Source organism: Symphalangus syndactylus, chromosome 14 (assembly GCF_028878055.3).
Source record: "Symphalangus syndactylus isolate Jambi chromosome 14, NHGRI_mSymSyn1-v2.1_pri, whole genome shotgun sequence".
Classification (NCBI taxonomy): domain Eukaryota; kingdom Metazoa; phylum Chordata; class Mammalia; order Primates; family Hylobatidae; genus Symphalangus; species Symphalangus syndactylus.
The window spans coordinates 90,947,476-90,966,832 of NC_072436.2; the positions used below are offsets into that span (position 1 = coordinate 90,947,476).

At 34.0% G+C, this 19,357-nt stretch overlaps 1 protein-coding gene across 27 annotated transcripts in view; it reads left to right on the forward strand.

Moving 5' to 3' along the window:
• NRXN1 (neurexin 1) overlaps positions 1-9,105 on the forward strand; it is a 1,136,968-nt gene extending 1,127,863 nt beyond the window's left edge. For all 27 annotated transcript variants that reach the window (XM_055242605.2, XM_055242606.2, XM_055242608.2 and 24 more), the window contains one exon: positions 5,729-9,105. In XM_055242605.2, the coding sequence (XP_055098580.1) occupies positions 5,729-6,036 (308 nt within the window). In that variant the 3' untranslated portion in view covers positions 6,037-9,105. The remainder of the gene's footprint in view (positions 1-5,728) is intronic.
• The last annotated feature ends 10,252 nt before the right edge of the window (positions 9,106-19,357 follow it).

The following is a 19,357-nucleotide window of genomic DNA, read 5'->3' on the forward strand; positions in this document are numbered from 1 at the left end:
TAGTTGATGACATACACATACATTAACAGTCTATACTGAAGAAATAAAACCAGCCCAAAAAATTACCTAGAAACTACAAACTTACCTTGAAAGTTAACTTTGGAACCAAAATATATATATAACATTACAGTGGAAGAACAGCTCATTCCAGTATACAAAATAATTTCATAAAAATGACAATTTGAGTGATAAGAAGAGCATCTGATGGCATGCTAATGCCTTGGTGAACTTGTCAATAAAAAGATAAGATCCCACCACCCACCAAACCCCATTCTATGTCAGGAATTAGGATTTTAAACACCATTTATCATGCAGAGTTGCAAAAACATAGATCAAGAGCAGTTTTCTTTAATGACAATAATTGATTGCTGTTTCCAATTTCAGAAAGAAAAATGAAGGATGTCACTTACCATTACAAAGTGAAATCTCCTTGGAAAAATTTATTAACATTCAAAAATGTATCTTTCAAATTGCTTAGTTATTTTAGCACTTCAGTTGTGAATCATTGTACTAAGTAATTGCAAGCTTTAACTTCTATTTGCATATGCTAAGGTATGATTAGATATAATCCAACAATGCAAACTGATAAATACAATGCAAAGTTTAATGGCTTAATGTGCCCCCATCATATCACCGGATGCATCACAAAAGTCTTTTAAATTAGTGATCAAATATTATTTGTTTCGATAAACCATACAATTTTATTTGCAAACAAATTTAGAAAGTTATATTTAAAAGTAATCATGCCAATATGAAACACAAAACCTGTTCTGGTGAAATAATCACAGTTAGACATTTGTGCCAGTAAGAATTATTTTACATTGTGTTTTGAAATTCAGAACTTGAAAATAAATTTTGTGGTTTATTGAACACCTTCCTGAGTAATACGCTAACCCATGAGGCAAAAAGTCCTGACCCCTGCTGGCCTGACCTTCTTCATTTACCTGGGGGTGGTGAGGGCCCCTACAAGGATAATTCAGGAGCTGGAAGAGCAAGGCACAGAGGCAATAAAGAAGGGTAAGTAGGAGGAGAAATACAGAGGAGAATGGAGGAAGCAACAGAGGGTGCAACAAGCTGGTAAGAGATGAAGCCTGCACTGACAGCCCTCTCTGGTCTGTACTGAAGTCTAATGTGTCTCAAACATATTTTCCCCATGTGTTTCTTAATTGGATCTAAATTTGTTCTAATTTGAGGTAATGGTGTTCTTTCACAGATACTGTATCAAAGACTATCAAAAATAAAGAAATAACACATAGGGCCATTTCCTTTCCTGTTGTTGTAGTTTAAAATAACTATCTCAGCAAAAGATAAAATCTTAAAGATTTTTTTTTTACTTTTTAATGCAGAGCAACAGTTGCATTTATTTTTTCTCTGTGACAAGGCACTAGAATATGCCTTTAGTATTAACTGTTCATTTTCCACAATGAATTATCATCTGAATTATCATCAGATATGAACAAATTGATTTAGAGCATAGTGCAGAAATATGTTACTAACTGTCCAAACACTTGGTAGCTTATGTTTACCTAAGTTACCACAATATATATTAGACAACAAAAAACAAGAAAATTCATAGGATTCTTGATAAATCTACAGGGACAAAGCAGACCACTGTATCTTACCAAATGCTAGAAGAGAGAGGAATGATTAAAAGCTACTTTTCAGTGGTCGTTTAAGGTAACATGCTTTATAAGTGCAAGAGTCCCAGGAATTTTTCTATAGCCATTTGGCTAAATGAATCTCAGAAGTGAGTAGGAAAGAAGTGAATACAAATATGAAATGGGTCATAACTATTGTACTGCTCTATTTCCTTGCTAGAATAATCAGTAGCTTCCAAATCATTTAGGTTAAAAATGCCAGCAAAAGCCAAAAGCCTTCGTATTGTGATGAAGGTGTGCATTCTTGCTCTCCTCGCTTGTAGTACATCACTGTCAGTCCTACTGAAGTTTTCCATTGACCTGAGTTGCTTATGCCCCTGGGCCCAATATAATGAACTGGCTACATCGGCTTAATTTTACCTACACGTGGGAGTTAATCTTTGAAGATTCAAGACTTAAAGACTTAAGCTTATTTGTGTGTATTCCATTATTTTAGCTCCCCCTCCTTTATTGTCTTTTACTTGCTTTTTTTTTTTAAACAAATCTTTTTTAACAAGTTATTCTCTTTCACTTGTTTCTTTGTCACATGCTGGGACAAAGAAAAAAGGGATGAAAGTAAATTTTAATTAATTAAATTATTCACATTTCAGCACTGCTAAGAAAAAAACATGTTGCAGATTGCTTTAATTTTTTAAAAATGTCTTAGTTTATTATATAGTGTAGAGGGAATGCAAAATTCTTAAATCCATGAAATATACAAATTAATTATAAGTTTCTCTTTTTTTTCACATTTTAGTAAATGGTTGAGATGACTGCCTTTCCCTTTTATATAAATTTTGAACAAATTATATAAAAAGACATTTAACCATATTAGTCATTGATACTATTCTCTACATTTACATTAATATAAAATTCCATCAGAGATTTTTCAGTGATCATCAAAATAAAGCATTAGCAACAATAAGAGAAGCCACATTTATAATTCATGAATATATTTAAATCTCTTTGGCCTTTTATTGCATATCTGGGAGAGATGTCCCATTAATACATAAATATATATATATATATATATATATATATATATATATATATATATATATATATATTTTGGTTGAGACAGAGTCTCGCTCTGTTGCCAGGCTGGAGTGTAGTGTGCAATCGCAGCTCACTGCATCCTCTGCCTCCCGGGTTCAAGCAATTCTCCTGCCTCAGTCCCCCAAGTAACTGGGACTACAGGTACACGCCACCATGCCCAGCTAATTTTTGTATTTCGGAGTTTCACCATGTTGGCCAAAATGGTCTCCATCTCGACCTCGTGATCCACTCGCCTCAGCCTCCCAAAGTGCTGGGATTACAGATGTCAGCCACTACGCCCGGCCAACACATAAATATTTCTAGTCTTAGAAGAAAAGTTAAGAAAAATTTCACTTAGCCTTCAGATTTGAAGCATAAATAGAAAAAGAATATTAATTAATCAGTCAGATATGGGAGTAACTACCTATTCCAAACATACCTATAATAATATCTGCTATGATGGTTATTAAAATTTTAATGTGAATCTGGGGAAAAGAAAGATAACATGTTTATTGGGTTTAGATTTTAATTTTGGTAGAGATTTTCTAGGTTATATTTTTAAGAAACATATTTAGAATTTTTACATCTGGGATTTACATCTGGGTTTTGTATAGAGATATTTTTAGGCCTCATATGATTTAAGCAACAATGTGGCTAGTGTTGCAAAAAAGAAAGTATTTTCCTTAAACAGGAGATGTTTTCAAATGCATGTGGCACAGTTAAAGTGTTTCAGGCTTTGTTAGGGTCTTTGTGACCTCATTCTTATTTTAACACAAAGTTGCTGTTATTATGCTATGTGCATAGTTGTTGTGAAAACCTCTCAGAAATATTTTAGCAGATAAAGTATTTTTTGATAAGATAGTCCATTTACGATACCAATTCCTTATTGAAAAAAATACATGTCTATTCTTAGTATACAAAATATAAATCCTCCACTCCATTAAAATTCTCAGATTTTACTGTCATAAGCTAAATGATTCAAATGTTATCTCCATTCTCCCTATTCCCTTCTGGCAGACAAAGTAAAAGTGAGGTAATTGTGAAAATGTGTTTAAAATGAAAGCATTCCATCAGGTTGGAAAAAATGATTTAGGTAACATTTAAACAAAATTCCCTTTTTAGCTCTTGAGACACCATAGTAAAAGAATGCTCTGTAAAATGAAAGTTTTCATTTAGTGAAAGCAGCTGAGCTAATTGGCACACTTTGGCAAAGATGACTGTATTTAAAAGAGAAAGTGCTGCCTTTGGTTTGTCAGGTAGTGACAGTTACTGCAGTAGATTCTATTCTTCATGAGAGGAAATTAACTCCTGTAATCAAATACTGTGGATTGTAGTCTTTGTCTCCTTTCACCTTGTCCACAGAAGCAACTCCAGAGCTTTTTATTCAGCCACACTCCGTGGGCTTTTGTAAAACAAGCAATGACATATTCAGAATAAAAAGTTTTACCGCTACATTTTGTAGCACCGGAACATAGCGTATTGCTACTTTGAGACTGAGAGCTACTACTTTGGAATGGCTGTATTTGTTAAGGCTTTATTTGAGGAAGGAAAAGAAAATCACAGAAAAACACACACACACACACACACACACACACACACACATTTAGGCAAAAGAAATCTTGGTGATATTTGAAAATGGAATTCCAAAGCAGTATAGAGCCATATGTTTGGTAAAATGATTCCCAGTAATTAATTAACAAGAACTTTTGTAGAATTATTAAAATTAATTACTAAATGATATTTAGTAGTAGTGAAATAAAAGCACAATTTTAGTCTTGAGTTTTCAGTTCTTACACACGAACACACACTCATACACACACATTCTTATCTAATATATATGCAATCGTGAGATTATTTGTTCATTATGCATAATTGGCTAAGAATAGTGTTTTGAAAGTTGTAGCATTTTTAATACATTACATCTGAAAAGTAATATTTTTATGTAGGACAAGTGAGAGGATGGAGATTCAGGGAAAAACAGAAAACACAATTCACAAGGAAAAAATGACCTACAGTCAGAGTAGGAGAGACTCTTCTTCTCTCTCTACAGTTTCTTTCCTTTTATATCAAAAAAGTTTATTACATATAGAGGAAAAGAGCTGTCCCTTCTCCTCCTCACATCTACCAATTAAATCTCAGGTCCATTCTTCCCCATCAATCGTCAATTTCAGTGCCTGACCAAGCCTTCAAGAAGACGTAGGTACCCCAAAATCCATTGCTCTCATCCAAGAAAGAGCCTTATTTATACTTTGGGAAGACTGAAAAAGGGTTTTATCAGTTGAATAAAACTAGACTAGCCAGTCTTCTATTATTATTAGGTAGTTCAGAGTTTTGACTAAAAAATCAATCTAGACTGTATTTAAAACTGAGAAAGAATATTTTATTACTTTCTCCTCCAAAGTTCAGCTTGGGAGCTCCCCAATCAATTAATAAAATACATACTTATGTAAACAAATGAATCTCCAACAAAATGGAAATTAGTCGTCTATTTTTATTTATAAAAATGTAACTGAAGTTATACTTTAAAAAGCAGACAGTCAAAATGTATGGATTATCTTATTGTTCAGTACTGTATTCTTTAAAATACAAGGGAATATGATTTCTAAAGTAATCCTGAATTTAGTTGTCCTGATTCAGTCTAGAGTTAGACCTATGTTCTAGAGCAACACCAATTTGATTCTTATGATTCCCTCTAGTATTATAGGGTAGGGCTGTTCTGCTTTTCTTTATGTTGGGTTTGTGGTTTTTTTTACTTAAGCCACCCACATGGCCCTTTAGAGCTAATTGGAGTTCATTTGGGACAATCCTTACCAAACTCACTCTGTGAACAAAATTGATTCGTGAATAAAGAAGACACAGCAACAAATCTCTCCAGAGAACTTTAAATCACAGTCCCTAGTTTTTAGTAACCATGAGGCAAAGGGATGCCTACATTTATCAAGAGCATACCTTTCCTAAAGCATAGGTGCTGTCAGAATTAGATAATAAATGTAGCTTTCTGGTATTCAGTGAACTCAATGATCACTTTGTGTTTGTTCTCATCCTCTTTTCTATAGCCAACCCAACCCGAGCAGGTGGCAGAGAGCCGTACCCAGGCTCAGCAGAAGTGATCCGGGAGTCCAGCAGCACCACGGGTATGGTCGTTGGGATAGTAGCCGCTGCCGCCCTGTGCATCCTTATCCTCCTCTATGCCATGTACAAGTACAGAAACCGGGATGAAGGCTCATACCATGTGGATGAGAGTCGAAACTACATCAGTAACTCAGCACAGTCCAATGGGGCTGTCGTAAAGGAGAAACAACCCAGCAGTGCGAAAAGCTCCAACAAAAATAAGAAAAACAAGGATAAAGAGTATTATGTCTGATCCCACGATCTTAAATGGACACTCGTATAGAAATAGTCTTCATTTTATCTGAGACATAATATAAACTTATTTACTTTCCTTTTTATGAAGCACATACAAAAGAAGACAGGGAATGCAATCAGGAAGGAAAGACTTTTTAAAAAATAAAAACAAGTATCTCATGCTCTTGTTTCTCAAAAAAGAAAAACAAAACACAGGGGCCAATAAATTCCCTAACATCCACAGTGTTTTCATTTACTCTGCTTGTCTTTATGTTGCTGGAACATTTCTAAAAGACAGTGATGACTGCACGCATTCATAAAGCAAAGGAGTATTACAGCGTCAAGGCACAACACAAAAACCAACACAAAACATAACACAAAAAAGAAGCTACCTATGATCCTGGATTTAGCCAAAGTGCTAGCGCTTTCCTGAGAAGTCAGTTAGTCCAATTGCCAGAGAAGACTGTCCTTTTTGAATGACTCAACCTGCAAACCTTTAAGAGTTTGCCGCCTGGTGCAACTGGAGCAGTGGTTGGAACTTGCATTTGAAACAAAGTGCTGGCTTTTTTGAAGACTTGTGTAGGAACACATTCAAAAAGCCCCTTTCTGGTTGTGAGAGAGGAAAAAAAAGTATGGAGGCCTTATTTTCAAAAATGTGAAATATAAGGCACATTTTCACACAAAATTTCAAAACAAAAACAAGAGGGCATAGATGCAATCATTGGGAAATTTTCATGCACGCTTATTATGTTATTACATATGTTTATATAAAATCCATCTCTGTGTGCTTTCTGGACTGTGATAAGTGACGTTTTATAGCCTGTTGTATAGAAAATGCAAAATATATCTCTGCTCTTCAGCCATTTTTGGTAAATTCAATGTTATAAGTGTTGCTAAGTATAGGGAGTTTTATGACATCAGAGCAACAATTATTTCAGTTGGGTTTTTTTTTTTTTTTTTTTTTTGCCACCGTTATAAATTGCCACAATTACTTACTTTTATTTTTTAAAGAAATTACAGTGTAGTGTTTATTCTAAGGAAGATAGATATGTATGAATGTATATAAAAAGACTCAGCTACTTCTTTTCTTATATGTACAGCCTTCATTCTGTTGCAATTAAGTTTTAGTACTTGTATGAAAGGTGTGAATTAGAAAGTCAAATATATACATATGTATCTTATAATCTTTTCTCCCTGAAATACATTGCCACATACATTCACTATTTTCACACACACACACACACACACACGAATCCACAGCAATCCCTCAGATATGCTGGATGATCCAAATGTGCATACAGTAGCAAATATTTACTGACAAATTGAAAAGCAGGAAGGAAGAGGGTTGTGCCAAGGTATTGATGACAAATGGGGTGATTTGCTTCATTGAGATCTTGCTCCCAGGTAACCTTAAGAAGATTTTAGTCCCTAATGAAATGAACCTTTCCTTATCAAATAGAATATCACTGATATACTGCTGCATGAATAAGAACCATTATGTGGGCAGGTTATGGAAGCAAAATTGGTTAATCTACACCTTAACTCTGGCTGCTGCAATTGAAAACTTTCTAATAAAATAATATGTATATTCTCTGAATCTGACGTGCATGATGAACATTTCTGGAAAGTAAACACTTTCTCAACTAAGAAAGTATTTTTCAGTAATTTTTGATTCTGTGTTACTACCCACTTAAAAAATCATTCTCTGTTAATTATTGACTATGTTTTAACTTTTCTGGTTTTACATATATATCATTAAATATAGTTTTAGTTTAACACATTAAGTAGTAGAAAAGTATAGATTATACACTTGTTTTGCATATCATTCAATGATGTTCACAGCAATAAATTATTAATATGAGAAGGTAGTGCAAAAAATGCATTATTAGATTGCAAGTTGATGTTTCAGTAAAAATTGGTTGCATTACTTGAATACCTTCTAAAAGAACGATAATAAATTTTGTAGAAGAGAAGAATACCTTTACAATTAGCTTTAACCAGCAAAGGCAAAAAATGCAAAACATCTTTCTTTTGTGATACTTTAGTTGATGAAAAAAAGCCAAGAAGTGGCCTGGATTTCAGACATACAGCACCTTAGAAATATGTATAATTCATAGCAAATCACTACTATCTATGGTTGCCAAGTAATTGTTGTGTACAAAGAAACTTAGTGGCTTTTTATGACCCAGAAAGTAGAAGGTATACATTGAAAATTTAATATCCATTACTTCTTTTCTAGACTTTCATTTTTTTTTAATTTGCCACGTTAAAGAATTCACAAGTCTTTTCTTTTACCCCGTCTCATTCAGTCTTACTCAGGGAAAGCCAGCAAAATAAGAAGGGAAGTGTAAAACTACCAATTTACAGCTTGAAGGGTTTTTTTTTTTTTTTTTTTAAGGTTGCTTTTCTATTTTATCTATTAAGCTTGAACCAGTTTCCATCTGGAAAGATTCTAAAATATAATAGAAAATAAATTGAATAATGGTAATTTTAAGCAGTATATCTATGAAATGTGTTGTTTGGGATTGATTTCAATGTTTCTCCCCAGCATAAATTTTAAAGTTACATGCAATGATATAGTTTATTATCAGTAAAATTATTTCTAATATTATTGGCTTACACAAACTCTAGCAAAAATTATTTTTTCCTGAATGGAAAAAAGAGAGGAACAGAGTTAGAAGGAGAAAATGACTTGAATCCCAAGTATCTTCATACCGAACATATCAGGGTTCCCTGCATAGTTTGCAGTTGATCGAGGATTTCACACTATTTGGCATAAATTTGATTACATCTCTAGACTGTAACTTTTCTGATTGATTATGCTTCTTTTTTATCCATGTAATGTGTTGCCTTTTTTAAAAGAACAAATACTACAATAATGTGTGAAGTGGTCAATCCCTAAGACATCAAAGAGAGGCCACATAACCCTACCCTTCTAGTGCTTTGTGTGATTGGGTATCTAAGGGGTTTTCTTCTTCTTTTTTTATTTGTTCGTTTGTTTTTCTGTTGCAAGGCCAATTTATCCATTATTGGAAATGCTAAGCAAGTGGAATTTACTGTTTTGTTAATAAAATATTTCTTAATACAACTGTGGATTTATTAATTTTAAAAATTATATGCGGTACCATTTCCTGCTTAAGTGGGAAAGTAAAGAAGACTGCATTTGAAGGGAAGACCCATCCTTATATTATAGAGGAAGAATGTTGACTCTCTTTTTTCTGGATTTTACTAGTCATTAAACACCTCTGTATTCATACACTTAAAGATATAGCCATTAAATGTACTTTTGTTTACATTTGTTCATCTTGATATGCCAGAAACCATAAACTCATACAGTATTAGTCGAAAACAATATTAAAATACTAATTTCATAAATATGCTTTTTCTCTATAAAAGACAATGGAATCTAAGTTAAGTAAACCTGTGATTAAATTCCAACACTATCACATACTAGTTACTATTTGCCTAATTTCTTTGACTCTCACATTGTGTTATTTGGGAAAAAAAAAAACAAAACTAAATATATAAAAGAACGTAGTGTTTCTTTCCAGAAAACTATATTTCTCACAAAGCAAATTAGCTTTTTAGAAATCAGATGATTTATCAGAGTAAGTTTTAGTTCAACAGTTGGAAACTGTTTTAAAACCCTGGCACTTGAAAATAATTTTCTGATGAAAATGTATAAGAGTTTGGTCTTTTTATCTTCAATAGTAAAAAGTCTGAACATGAATGCTTAATTTGTTTTGTTCCTGCAGTGTCTAGATATATTTCTCATTTCTTTATTACTATTAATTCATGATTGTAAAAATGTAACAAACAATCCACATTTTGTTAATGTCTAAATTAAAGGATATATAATTTAGTTTCCCTTAAAAATATGTAGGCACTTCAAAGGCGGTTGCTATATAAAACTTAGTAATCAGACCAAGGATTTTGGGTCTTAACCTATAGAGGGCATAGATGCCCAGGGCCCAGTGATTAGGCTTCAGGGGTTGCTAACTTACATATACAATAATAGAGATAAATGTAAATATATATGTAAAAGATACATAGGTATAAATAATGGATAGATATATTAATGTAAATATATAATTGTTATTACATATAAATATATAAATCTATATATAAATATTTAATATAAATATTTTGATATAAGTATTAAATATTTAATATAAATATTTTGATGTAAGTATTAAATATTTAATATAAATATTTTGATGTATTAAATATTTAATATAAATATTTTGATGTATTAAATATTTAATATAAATATTTTGATGTATTAAATATTTAATATAAATATTTTGATGTAAGTATTAAATATTTAATATAAATATTTTAATATAAGTATTACATATTTAACATAAAATAATTGTATATATTTATACATAAAATAACTTGGCAAGTATATGTAAATGAGCATTTTCCCGATAAAAGTGTTCATTAGGTTCATCAAATCCTCAAAGGATTTCAAAGTTTCCCAAATGATTGAGACTCACTAAAACAGACATTAGATATAAACACAACTTTTAAAAAATAATACTGAAGATGAATGGTTCAGTGAGTAATAAGAAGGCCAAGAAATACAAAAATTAGCCAGGAGTGGTGGTAGGCATCTGTGTTCCCAGCTACTCAAGAGGCTGAGACAGGAGAATTGCTTGAACCTGGGAAGTGGAGGTTGCAGTAAGCCAAGATTGCGCCACTGCACTCCAGCCTGGGTGACAGAGCGAGACTCCATCTCAAAAAAAAAAAAAAGCATCAAGGAGATGGCATGAACTAACTTTAACCATTACAGTATCCATCTCTAAAATAAATGTCCAGTTATACAATTTTTATTGCAATTAATCTTGCTTCATTTTTACAAATTCAATCTTCAATTATTTATTGAGGCCCAGTGTATGAAAATCACCCCATTCATCCCACATATGTCTACTCTTCTGAACAACTTAATATTCACTTAAGGGCAAACTTCTCCAAGAATTGGAATCTTTGATTTAGCACCTTTAAGACAGTCAGTGAACATCTAATATGCAGCAGGGGCTAAGCCAACAAAGCATCCATCTTTAAGCATGTAGAGGTCACCAATATTTGAGAGTGGCAGCTAGACTATGAAAAATACCTTACTGACCCCTAAATATGTGGTCACCTTTAAATAAAAAGGAGAAAATAACTTCTTGAGAAACATAGAATATGGAACCATAGTATTCATTCAGTAAAAATAGCAATCAATAAAAGAAGTATTGAAGTATTGAATGCTTCTGGTCTGTGAAATTTCAGATGATTACTGATTAGAACAGTGTGCTTTCAGTTAAGTAAAATAATCTTAATAATGATCTTTAACAAGCACAATATTTCGAGCAAAGTGGGTCTAAATACTAGATTTGAAAATTACTAGCTGTGGGACTTCATGCAATCATTCAATCATACTGTTTATTCAGCCACAAAGAGAACGATAAGGAGATAACCTATAGGATTGTGAGGAACAAAAAACATAATGCACTTAAATGCTTTTATAAAGTTCAATATTTTACTAAAAGATAAAAGTAAAAGTTCACCTGTTTAATAGGGTAAAATTAAAGTGTGCTAGGTAGTTACTAAGAGAGTAGAATTATCATAAATTTGTATATTTTAAATTAAGACTATTGTAGGGGTTTATGTTACTATTTTTCCCAACATAGAAGACACTTTTACAATGTCCCAGACAAAGCATTGTATAGCCATGGCTAAAGGAAGGGTAGCTTCTTTGCAAGTAAATCGATTTCATCATAGGATAATTTTGGTTCCTTATATCTAGCTTTCTGTAACTTCCACTTATTGATTTCTAATTCTGTTTGTGCAAAATAGAATATACCCTTTTTCCACATGACAGCCTTTCCAATACCATCACCCTCCCCCAAACACTGCCTGGATTTTCTCTTCTCCAATCTTAATATTCTGGTTTATCATGGCCATTACTCAGATTATATAGACTCTAGGCATCTCATAATCTTAGTAACCTTTTCCTGAACCTGTTCACAAAATCTGATACCAAACAACCATAGCATTTGGCGATCAGCCAGAATACAATGGTTTACCTTCGTTGATTTGAACTTTTTCTCCCTGATAATGACACTTCAGATTTCATGATTTTTCAAAAGCATATATTACTTGTTTGAATTGCATTGAATTAATGATCAACTAAAATTATCAGATTTTTTCCAGGTAAAGTCTCCTTTAACTTGTACCTAGACATTTATTACTTGAATATAAATGTAATATTTTACATTTAACCATGAGAAATTTCATTGTATTGAAGACTAATCAGTTGAGATAAATTTATATCTCGATTTTCTCATATGATGTCCTAATATTCATCATTGGCAAATTTTGCATACATTTACATGAAAATAAGTTCATTAGGAAAGAGTTTTGAGGGAGGCCTCAAAAAGACCTCCCTGCAAACAGTGCTTTTCAACCAGGGGCATTTTTGCCCAGGAGACATTTGGTAGTGCTAGGACCCAGTTTTGGTGTCATGTTTTGGATGGAGAGACCTATTCGTGTCCACAGGGTAGAGATCAGGGATGCTACTAAACAACCGGAAGTGCACAGGACAGCCCTCCCTTCACCCCAGCAGACAACTGTCCTTTCCAAATGCCAGTAGTGCCAAGTTTGATAGGCATAACACATATCCAATGGCGAAGATAATATATATCAAGCTGCTAATAATCTTTGAGTGGGGATTTTCCATCTTATCTACCAAAAATCATAAGAAACTCAGTTGCCTTGCAATCAAGACAGAAAATGATTTCCTCCAAATTTGTCAGTGAATTTATTGGAAAAGGGAATAGCTTAATTTGTAATGCTGTTTATTACTTATTACCACTTCTTTTAAAAAGTGGCCAAAAACTATATATTTTTAAAAATAACTCTTCTTTTGATTTCAAGCTCATCACTGTAGAATTAAATACATCCTTTGGGTATTACAATTGAAATCAAGGCAAAACTTGCTTCCTTCATTCTTCTAGTATCACATCTTCCTAAAGAATGTCACAACAACCAGTTTAATTTTTATGTTCACATTCAAGTTGTCTGGAATGCAATTGGCCTTGACATGGACAGATAAACTTTTAAAAGAAGGGATTTAGAAATCATTTATTCTTTGCCTACCTTGAACGTCAATTCTCACTGGTACCCTATTTTTGGGGACCTGATTTCAGGGCTCTTAGGCATCAGTGTGTGATGTCTGGCTGCTTAGCCCATTCCAGAATCTCTGTTATTTTGTACCATTTTCGGAGGGCCCTGATAATTGACTTTTACTTCCATTATCCAATAAGTTTTCTCAATATCAGAATGCTCTTCAGAGAAGTGATTGTGGGGGAGCACTAGATGGGGAGTGAGGAAATGAGTTAGGGAAATTTAAAAAGCCAATTAACATTGATTATATAATAGGTTACTGCCATGAGGAATACTACTTGGGAATTCTGGGAGACAGCATAAAGCATGCTTCAGAATTATTCCACCTGAATACCAAGGAATGGAAATATGTATCCATCGATTTCTATCAGTCTTAGGTAAAGGGCTGTTAGGAGGGCAAGAAGGTAAGGATGATAATTAACTTCAAAGTACTTTGTGTGGCATTTCCTACTGACCGGGTAAGCTCTGTGGTTGAGAGAAAGCCCTCAAGAAAAGAGCTGCAAGTGTTTCCAGCTGGAAGCCACTGGGTTATTGTGCTCCAGAATGATACATGCTAGCGTATATGGGTGAGTCACCTGCAACATTGCTACAGTTTTTGTGTGTGTGACTTTGTACTTACACTAAATACATTCAGTTCTCTGTCTAGTAAAATTGGTTCAACACATTCTTCAAAATAATGTGATTCCATTCTCAGAGAAGTCTCTTTCTCTCCCCTATGGCCATATGATGATTTCCTTAAAGCCACTAGGGCTAGTTTCTGTTCATCTTGCAATCATTTACTGCAAAATGATTGCAATAGTCTACGAACTTGTATCCTTTTCTCAGTTTTAATGGGATAATTTATCCCAGTGTGTGTCACATGTAGCAGCTGAAGTTCAAATCCTGGAGAGTATTCTCTCTAAATATAACCTGGCACCCCTCGATGTGTCCTAGCCCTCCTCTGTGGATGGGGAAAATGTGGTCATGGAAATCAGATTCAGCTGTTTTGATTATTAAAAATAACTCACTTTATGTTCTACTGTCCGCTGTGAAGTTGTCTCAGATGCCTGTCATTGGCTAGGAGGGAATGGGGGTGGAATCTGTTTCTTTCATGTCTGTGGAAAAAACTGAGAATGAACCTCTAAGAAGTTTAAGCATTTCTTTACTCCATGTTCCCAGTGGTACGTTTGAATTTTATAGTCAGGAGATGAGGTGGAAGAGGCTGTGCCTTTCGCATTGCTTAGCTTACTCAGGTACACTACATATGGTCTGGGTCTCACCTACAGACACTTGGCCTGTGTCTGTGTGGCTTTCCATTGGACGGTGGAGAGTAGTCCACAAAGATACCCTCTTACCTCTTTACACCCTTCCTGTTTCTCCCTCAACTAATTCTTTTAACCTTATTGTTTTTGCTTCTCCTGTGACTTGGAAATCTTGATCCCTGGTATGGGGTTTAAAGCAAAGCCATTGTGGCTTTTTTGCAGGAGAAGTTTACAAAAACTGAAAATGGAGAAAGAGAGTGGAGACATCCATGAGGTCTTGTACTCTGGATATAGTTTTATTTTTCTCTTTTTCTATTTCTCTTGGTTTATGTATAAAAAAATCCAACACCACACTGTGCATGTTGTTCTTCTGTCAGCAATCCTTACAAGAAACCTGAACTGTTTGCTTAATTTTGGACCAAATAATAAATTATGCAAAAGAGTTACTATCTTCTCACTGAGCTTGAGTCATGTTATAAAGACACCTCCACCACTTTAGTAGAAGCCATTTTCTCTCACCTCCTCCTTGTTCCGCTGCCTCTCATTCCTGCCTGCAGAAGGCAGAGATGAGGTAGCCATGCTCCTAGGTGCAGATTTAAAATGGGAGCTATCAGAGAGCTCTGAACTCAGCCACCACAGTTACCTTTGATGTCTTTTCATTGATTTCCTCTTAAATCCTATCTCTAAATTTATATTTTTTAGGGTTTCTGCTCTATTTTTAGTATTTCTCATTTGTCTTTAGCCATATTTACCTCCAGAGCATCTGGCTATTGGATAATACATATTTTCTTTATATTTTTACTAAGTTTTTCTCCCAAAGCTTATAACATATATATTAATTGTCCCAAAAGTTCCCTTCCTTCTCTATTATAAATCCCCCAAGATTTTCTGTCCCTTCCATCATGACCACAGCACTTCATTGTTTCTTGTTAGTGAGAATTAAGTCTATCAATTGAATTTTTTGCCTTTCAAGACTCATGCAAATAATCTACTTTTATTAAAATAAAATGTAAGTAGCTGGAATTTTGACATCTTAGTTCTGTTCCAGTATTATTACTCATTCTGTAAAATCTTATCCATTCCTCTACACAATATCATTTTTCCCTCTGTATGCTTTAATTGTCATCAAATCTCATCATACTTAAATGGTAATGTTACTGAACAAATATTTTACATGGAGAGACACTCCACTTCTGATAACTTCTGATTTTAAAATGTAATACTCAATTTACACTTGTGACTAAGACTGACTATAATTATTTTTCATGAATACTGAAGCATGTAGTTAAAATTTTCTACGTGGCTTAATAGTTAATGATTACAAGCATTTGTGGAATACTCTATCGCTTACAAAGTAATGGCACAAATAGCATTTCATTCAATTTTAACCACAACTCTCTGTATATGATATTACCAAATAGATTCAGGCATTCAAAGTCCTGATGTTACACACACACACACACACACACACACACACACACACACGAGTCATGCATTCAACAGGGATATGTTTAGAGAAATGTGTCATTAGGCGATTTCATCATTCTGTATCATAGAGTATATTTACACAACCGAGATGGTATAGCCTACTACACATCTTGGCTATATGGCATAGCCTATTGCTACTAGGCTACAAACCTGTACAGAATGTTACTGTACTGAATACTATAGGCAATGGAAACATAATGGAAAGTATAATTTAAACATATCTAAACAGAAAAGGTACAGTAAAAATCTTATGATACCACCATCCTATATATAATCTGCCATGGACAGAAACATCTCTATACAACACATAACTGTATGTTAAAAATTTAGGAACACAATGGTTTTAGAAATCTTAGAATACTTAGAAAGTATTACCAAAAAAACCTAACTAGCCAAATTAACTAGAAAGTTCTCAATTATTTTTATTCTGTGGTTATGACAATATGAACAACATTGTTGTTAACAGAAATCTATAATAATTCAACAAGGTATTTCTAGCTTTATCATATTACAAATCATTTATTGGAGCAACTGGCAAATAGCATAACTTTTATTTCTTTAAAGGCTACTAATAAACAGAAGAAAACCAAATACTCAGTAATCAGTGAGTAACATGGACCTGTGTCTCAACTAATACAAAAGATGTTAAAGAGAGAAGGATGAAGCAAAATAATCTAAACGTAGTTATGCATTTGAGGAACGTGTTGGCGGTAATGATATTTCTTGTTACTAGCACTTTCCAATTTATTATCCTATTTTATTTTTATAATGTTCCTGTGAGGTAGATACAACAGATTTATATCTCCATTTTGTAAATGATAACAGTGAGAGCCAGAAAGGTTAAGAAACCAAATGTAAAGTGACCGCTAGCAATAAATCAATATTTTATATATTAGGTCATGTCTCTCCTGAAACTAGGGGAACTATTAGAAGAGATGAAAAATACTTTTAAAACTTCTTATTTTGTAGATGAGGAAACAGGGGCTTAACGTTAAGAAATTTACTTTAAATTACACTGCCGGTTGGCAGCAAAGGTAGGACTATAGCCTGGTGCCCTGACTCCAATTCCCATATCCTGTCTTCATAGCCAAGAAATATAAACCCTTTAAGCAGAAAAAAAAAAAAGCCATCATTCCTTGCCCAAACTTGATTTCTTTCCACCTCTCTGATGTAAATCTTGCAGCTGACCTGTGGGTTTATCGGATAAGATTATTACTTTAAAGTTAGTGGCAAAGGGGCAATGTTTAGCACAGGGTGGCTGGTCAATAGATTTTTTTTGAATAAGTGAATCAGTACAATTGGCTTGGCAATGGCATTTTAACTAATATTCATATCTTATTTCTCTGATGTAGTTGAGCAACAGATGATTCAAAAATCAATGGGAAAAGATCAGCAAAGGATTTATATTTTGCTGACAGTATTTTCTGGTCTGTTATCTCAAACTTGCCTTCTACTGCCTTTATCTTACAGGCCTGGAGAAAGAGGTAGCACTTTTCTCAATACTTTTTAATTTTACACCACACATATACACAACATTTTCATTTACTAAACAATTCCTTCGCCTTCTATTTTTGCTTTAACACCTAGCCTAGAACATTCTTTTAAGCCTTGCCACCATCTCTGTGAATTTCATTATTTCTGTAGTAATCCTCTCAACAACCTGACTTCAGAATTCCTCATCTTGTTGCATCCCAAGGAGCTCCATCTTCGTTCAGTCTCAGTTACTAAGTAATAATTCATATATGCCCCAAAAATTTTAAACAGAAATGCATTATTTTTTAAATCAAAATTCTGAGATCTCCACTAATGACTATACACTTGACCCTTGAACAACATGGATTTGACCTGCATGGGTCCACTTACATGCAGATTTTTTTCAATAAAAGTTACATGAAATGTACTGCCCTCTCTTGCCTCCCCTTACCTCCTCTACCTCTTCCACTTCTATTACCCCCGAGACAGCAAGACTAACCCCTCTTCCTCCTCTTCTTTAGCTTACTCAATATGAAGATAACAAGGCTGAAGTGCTTTATGATGAACAGCATGCACTTAGTAAATATATTTTTTCTTATGACTTTCTTAATAACATGTTATTTTCTCTTATTTTGTTATAAGAATACAGTATGTAATACACATAACATAAAATACATGTTATTCAACTGTTTATATTATCAGTAAGGCTTCTGGTCAAGAGTAAGCTATTAATAGTTAAGTTTGGAAGAGTCGAAATCATATGTGGATTTTCAGCTTCTCAGGTGGTTTGTGCACCTACCCCATGTATTGCTCAAGGGCCAACTGTGTATCCTAATTGTCCCTCTTTTCCGTGTGTCACTCCAACTAACCTTGTTTGCCTCAATTATAATATCTTGGGCTATCTTTCTATCCTATTCCATCATTGTATTAATCTCCTCTCATATACACTTGTCCCATTGCCTACACAAAAACTCAAATTGTAGTTAATTGTGTTCCTAAAGCCATTCCAAGAACACTTCTATTTCTTGCCCATTTTGTGGACTGCTATAGTAGAAAGCCCATCTGCAGCTCTGTGGTAAGCTGATCCATCCTCTCTTTCCACTCTCTATCCTAATTCTTAGCATTTTACCAGTCTCTTGAGCTGCATGCATTGACAACTGCCTGTTAGACATCTAATTCCTTAGGTATCTCAATCACAACAAACCGACTTTATTATCTCCAGTTTAAAAATCATATGTAAATAGCATTAATATCCTCCTAAGAACACAGAATGAAAATGAAAGAAACGGCTGGGCGCGGTGGCTCACGCCTGTAATCCCAGCACTTTGAGAGGCTGAGGCGGGCGGATCACGAGGTCAGGAGATCGAGACCATCCTGGCTAACAAGGTGAAACCCCGTCTCTACTAAAAATACAGAAAATTAGCCGAGCGTGGTAGCGGGCGCCTGTAGTCCCAGCTACTCGGGAGGCTGAAGCAGGAGAATGGCATGAACCTGGGAGGTGGAGCTTGCAGTGAGCCAAGATCGGGCCACTGCACTCCAGCCTGGGCGACAGAGAGAGACTCTGTCTCAAAAAAAAAATAAAAAATAAAAAAATAAAGAAAATGAAAGAAACATATTTGAAATTATGCATGGCATCTTAAGGGTTTTTTTTTAAAAAAATCTCTTTTCCATATGGGATTCCAAAAAATTCTCTTTTCCATATAAAATTTATTTTTTTTAAATCTCTCTTTTTTAGGTTTACTACCTCAAATAAGTCTAGTTTTCTACCTGTGCAATATCCTTGGTTAGTTCAGAATGTTATTATTTTTGTCTATACTTTTAATAATAGCCTTAAAACTGCTATCTCTCCTCCACATTGACCATTTTTCTGATCTACCCTTCACACTTCTGATTACAGTATTCTCCTGTTCCAAGGAGTTCAATGGCTCCACATTCTACATTGGAGCTTCCTACCTCTCCTCCTCT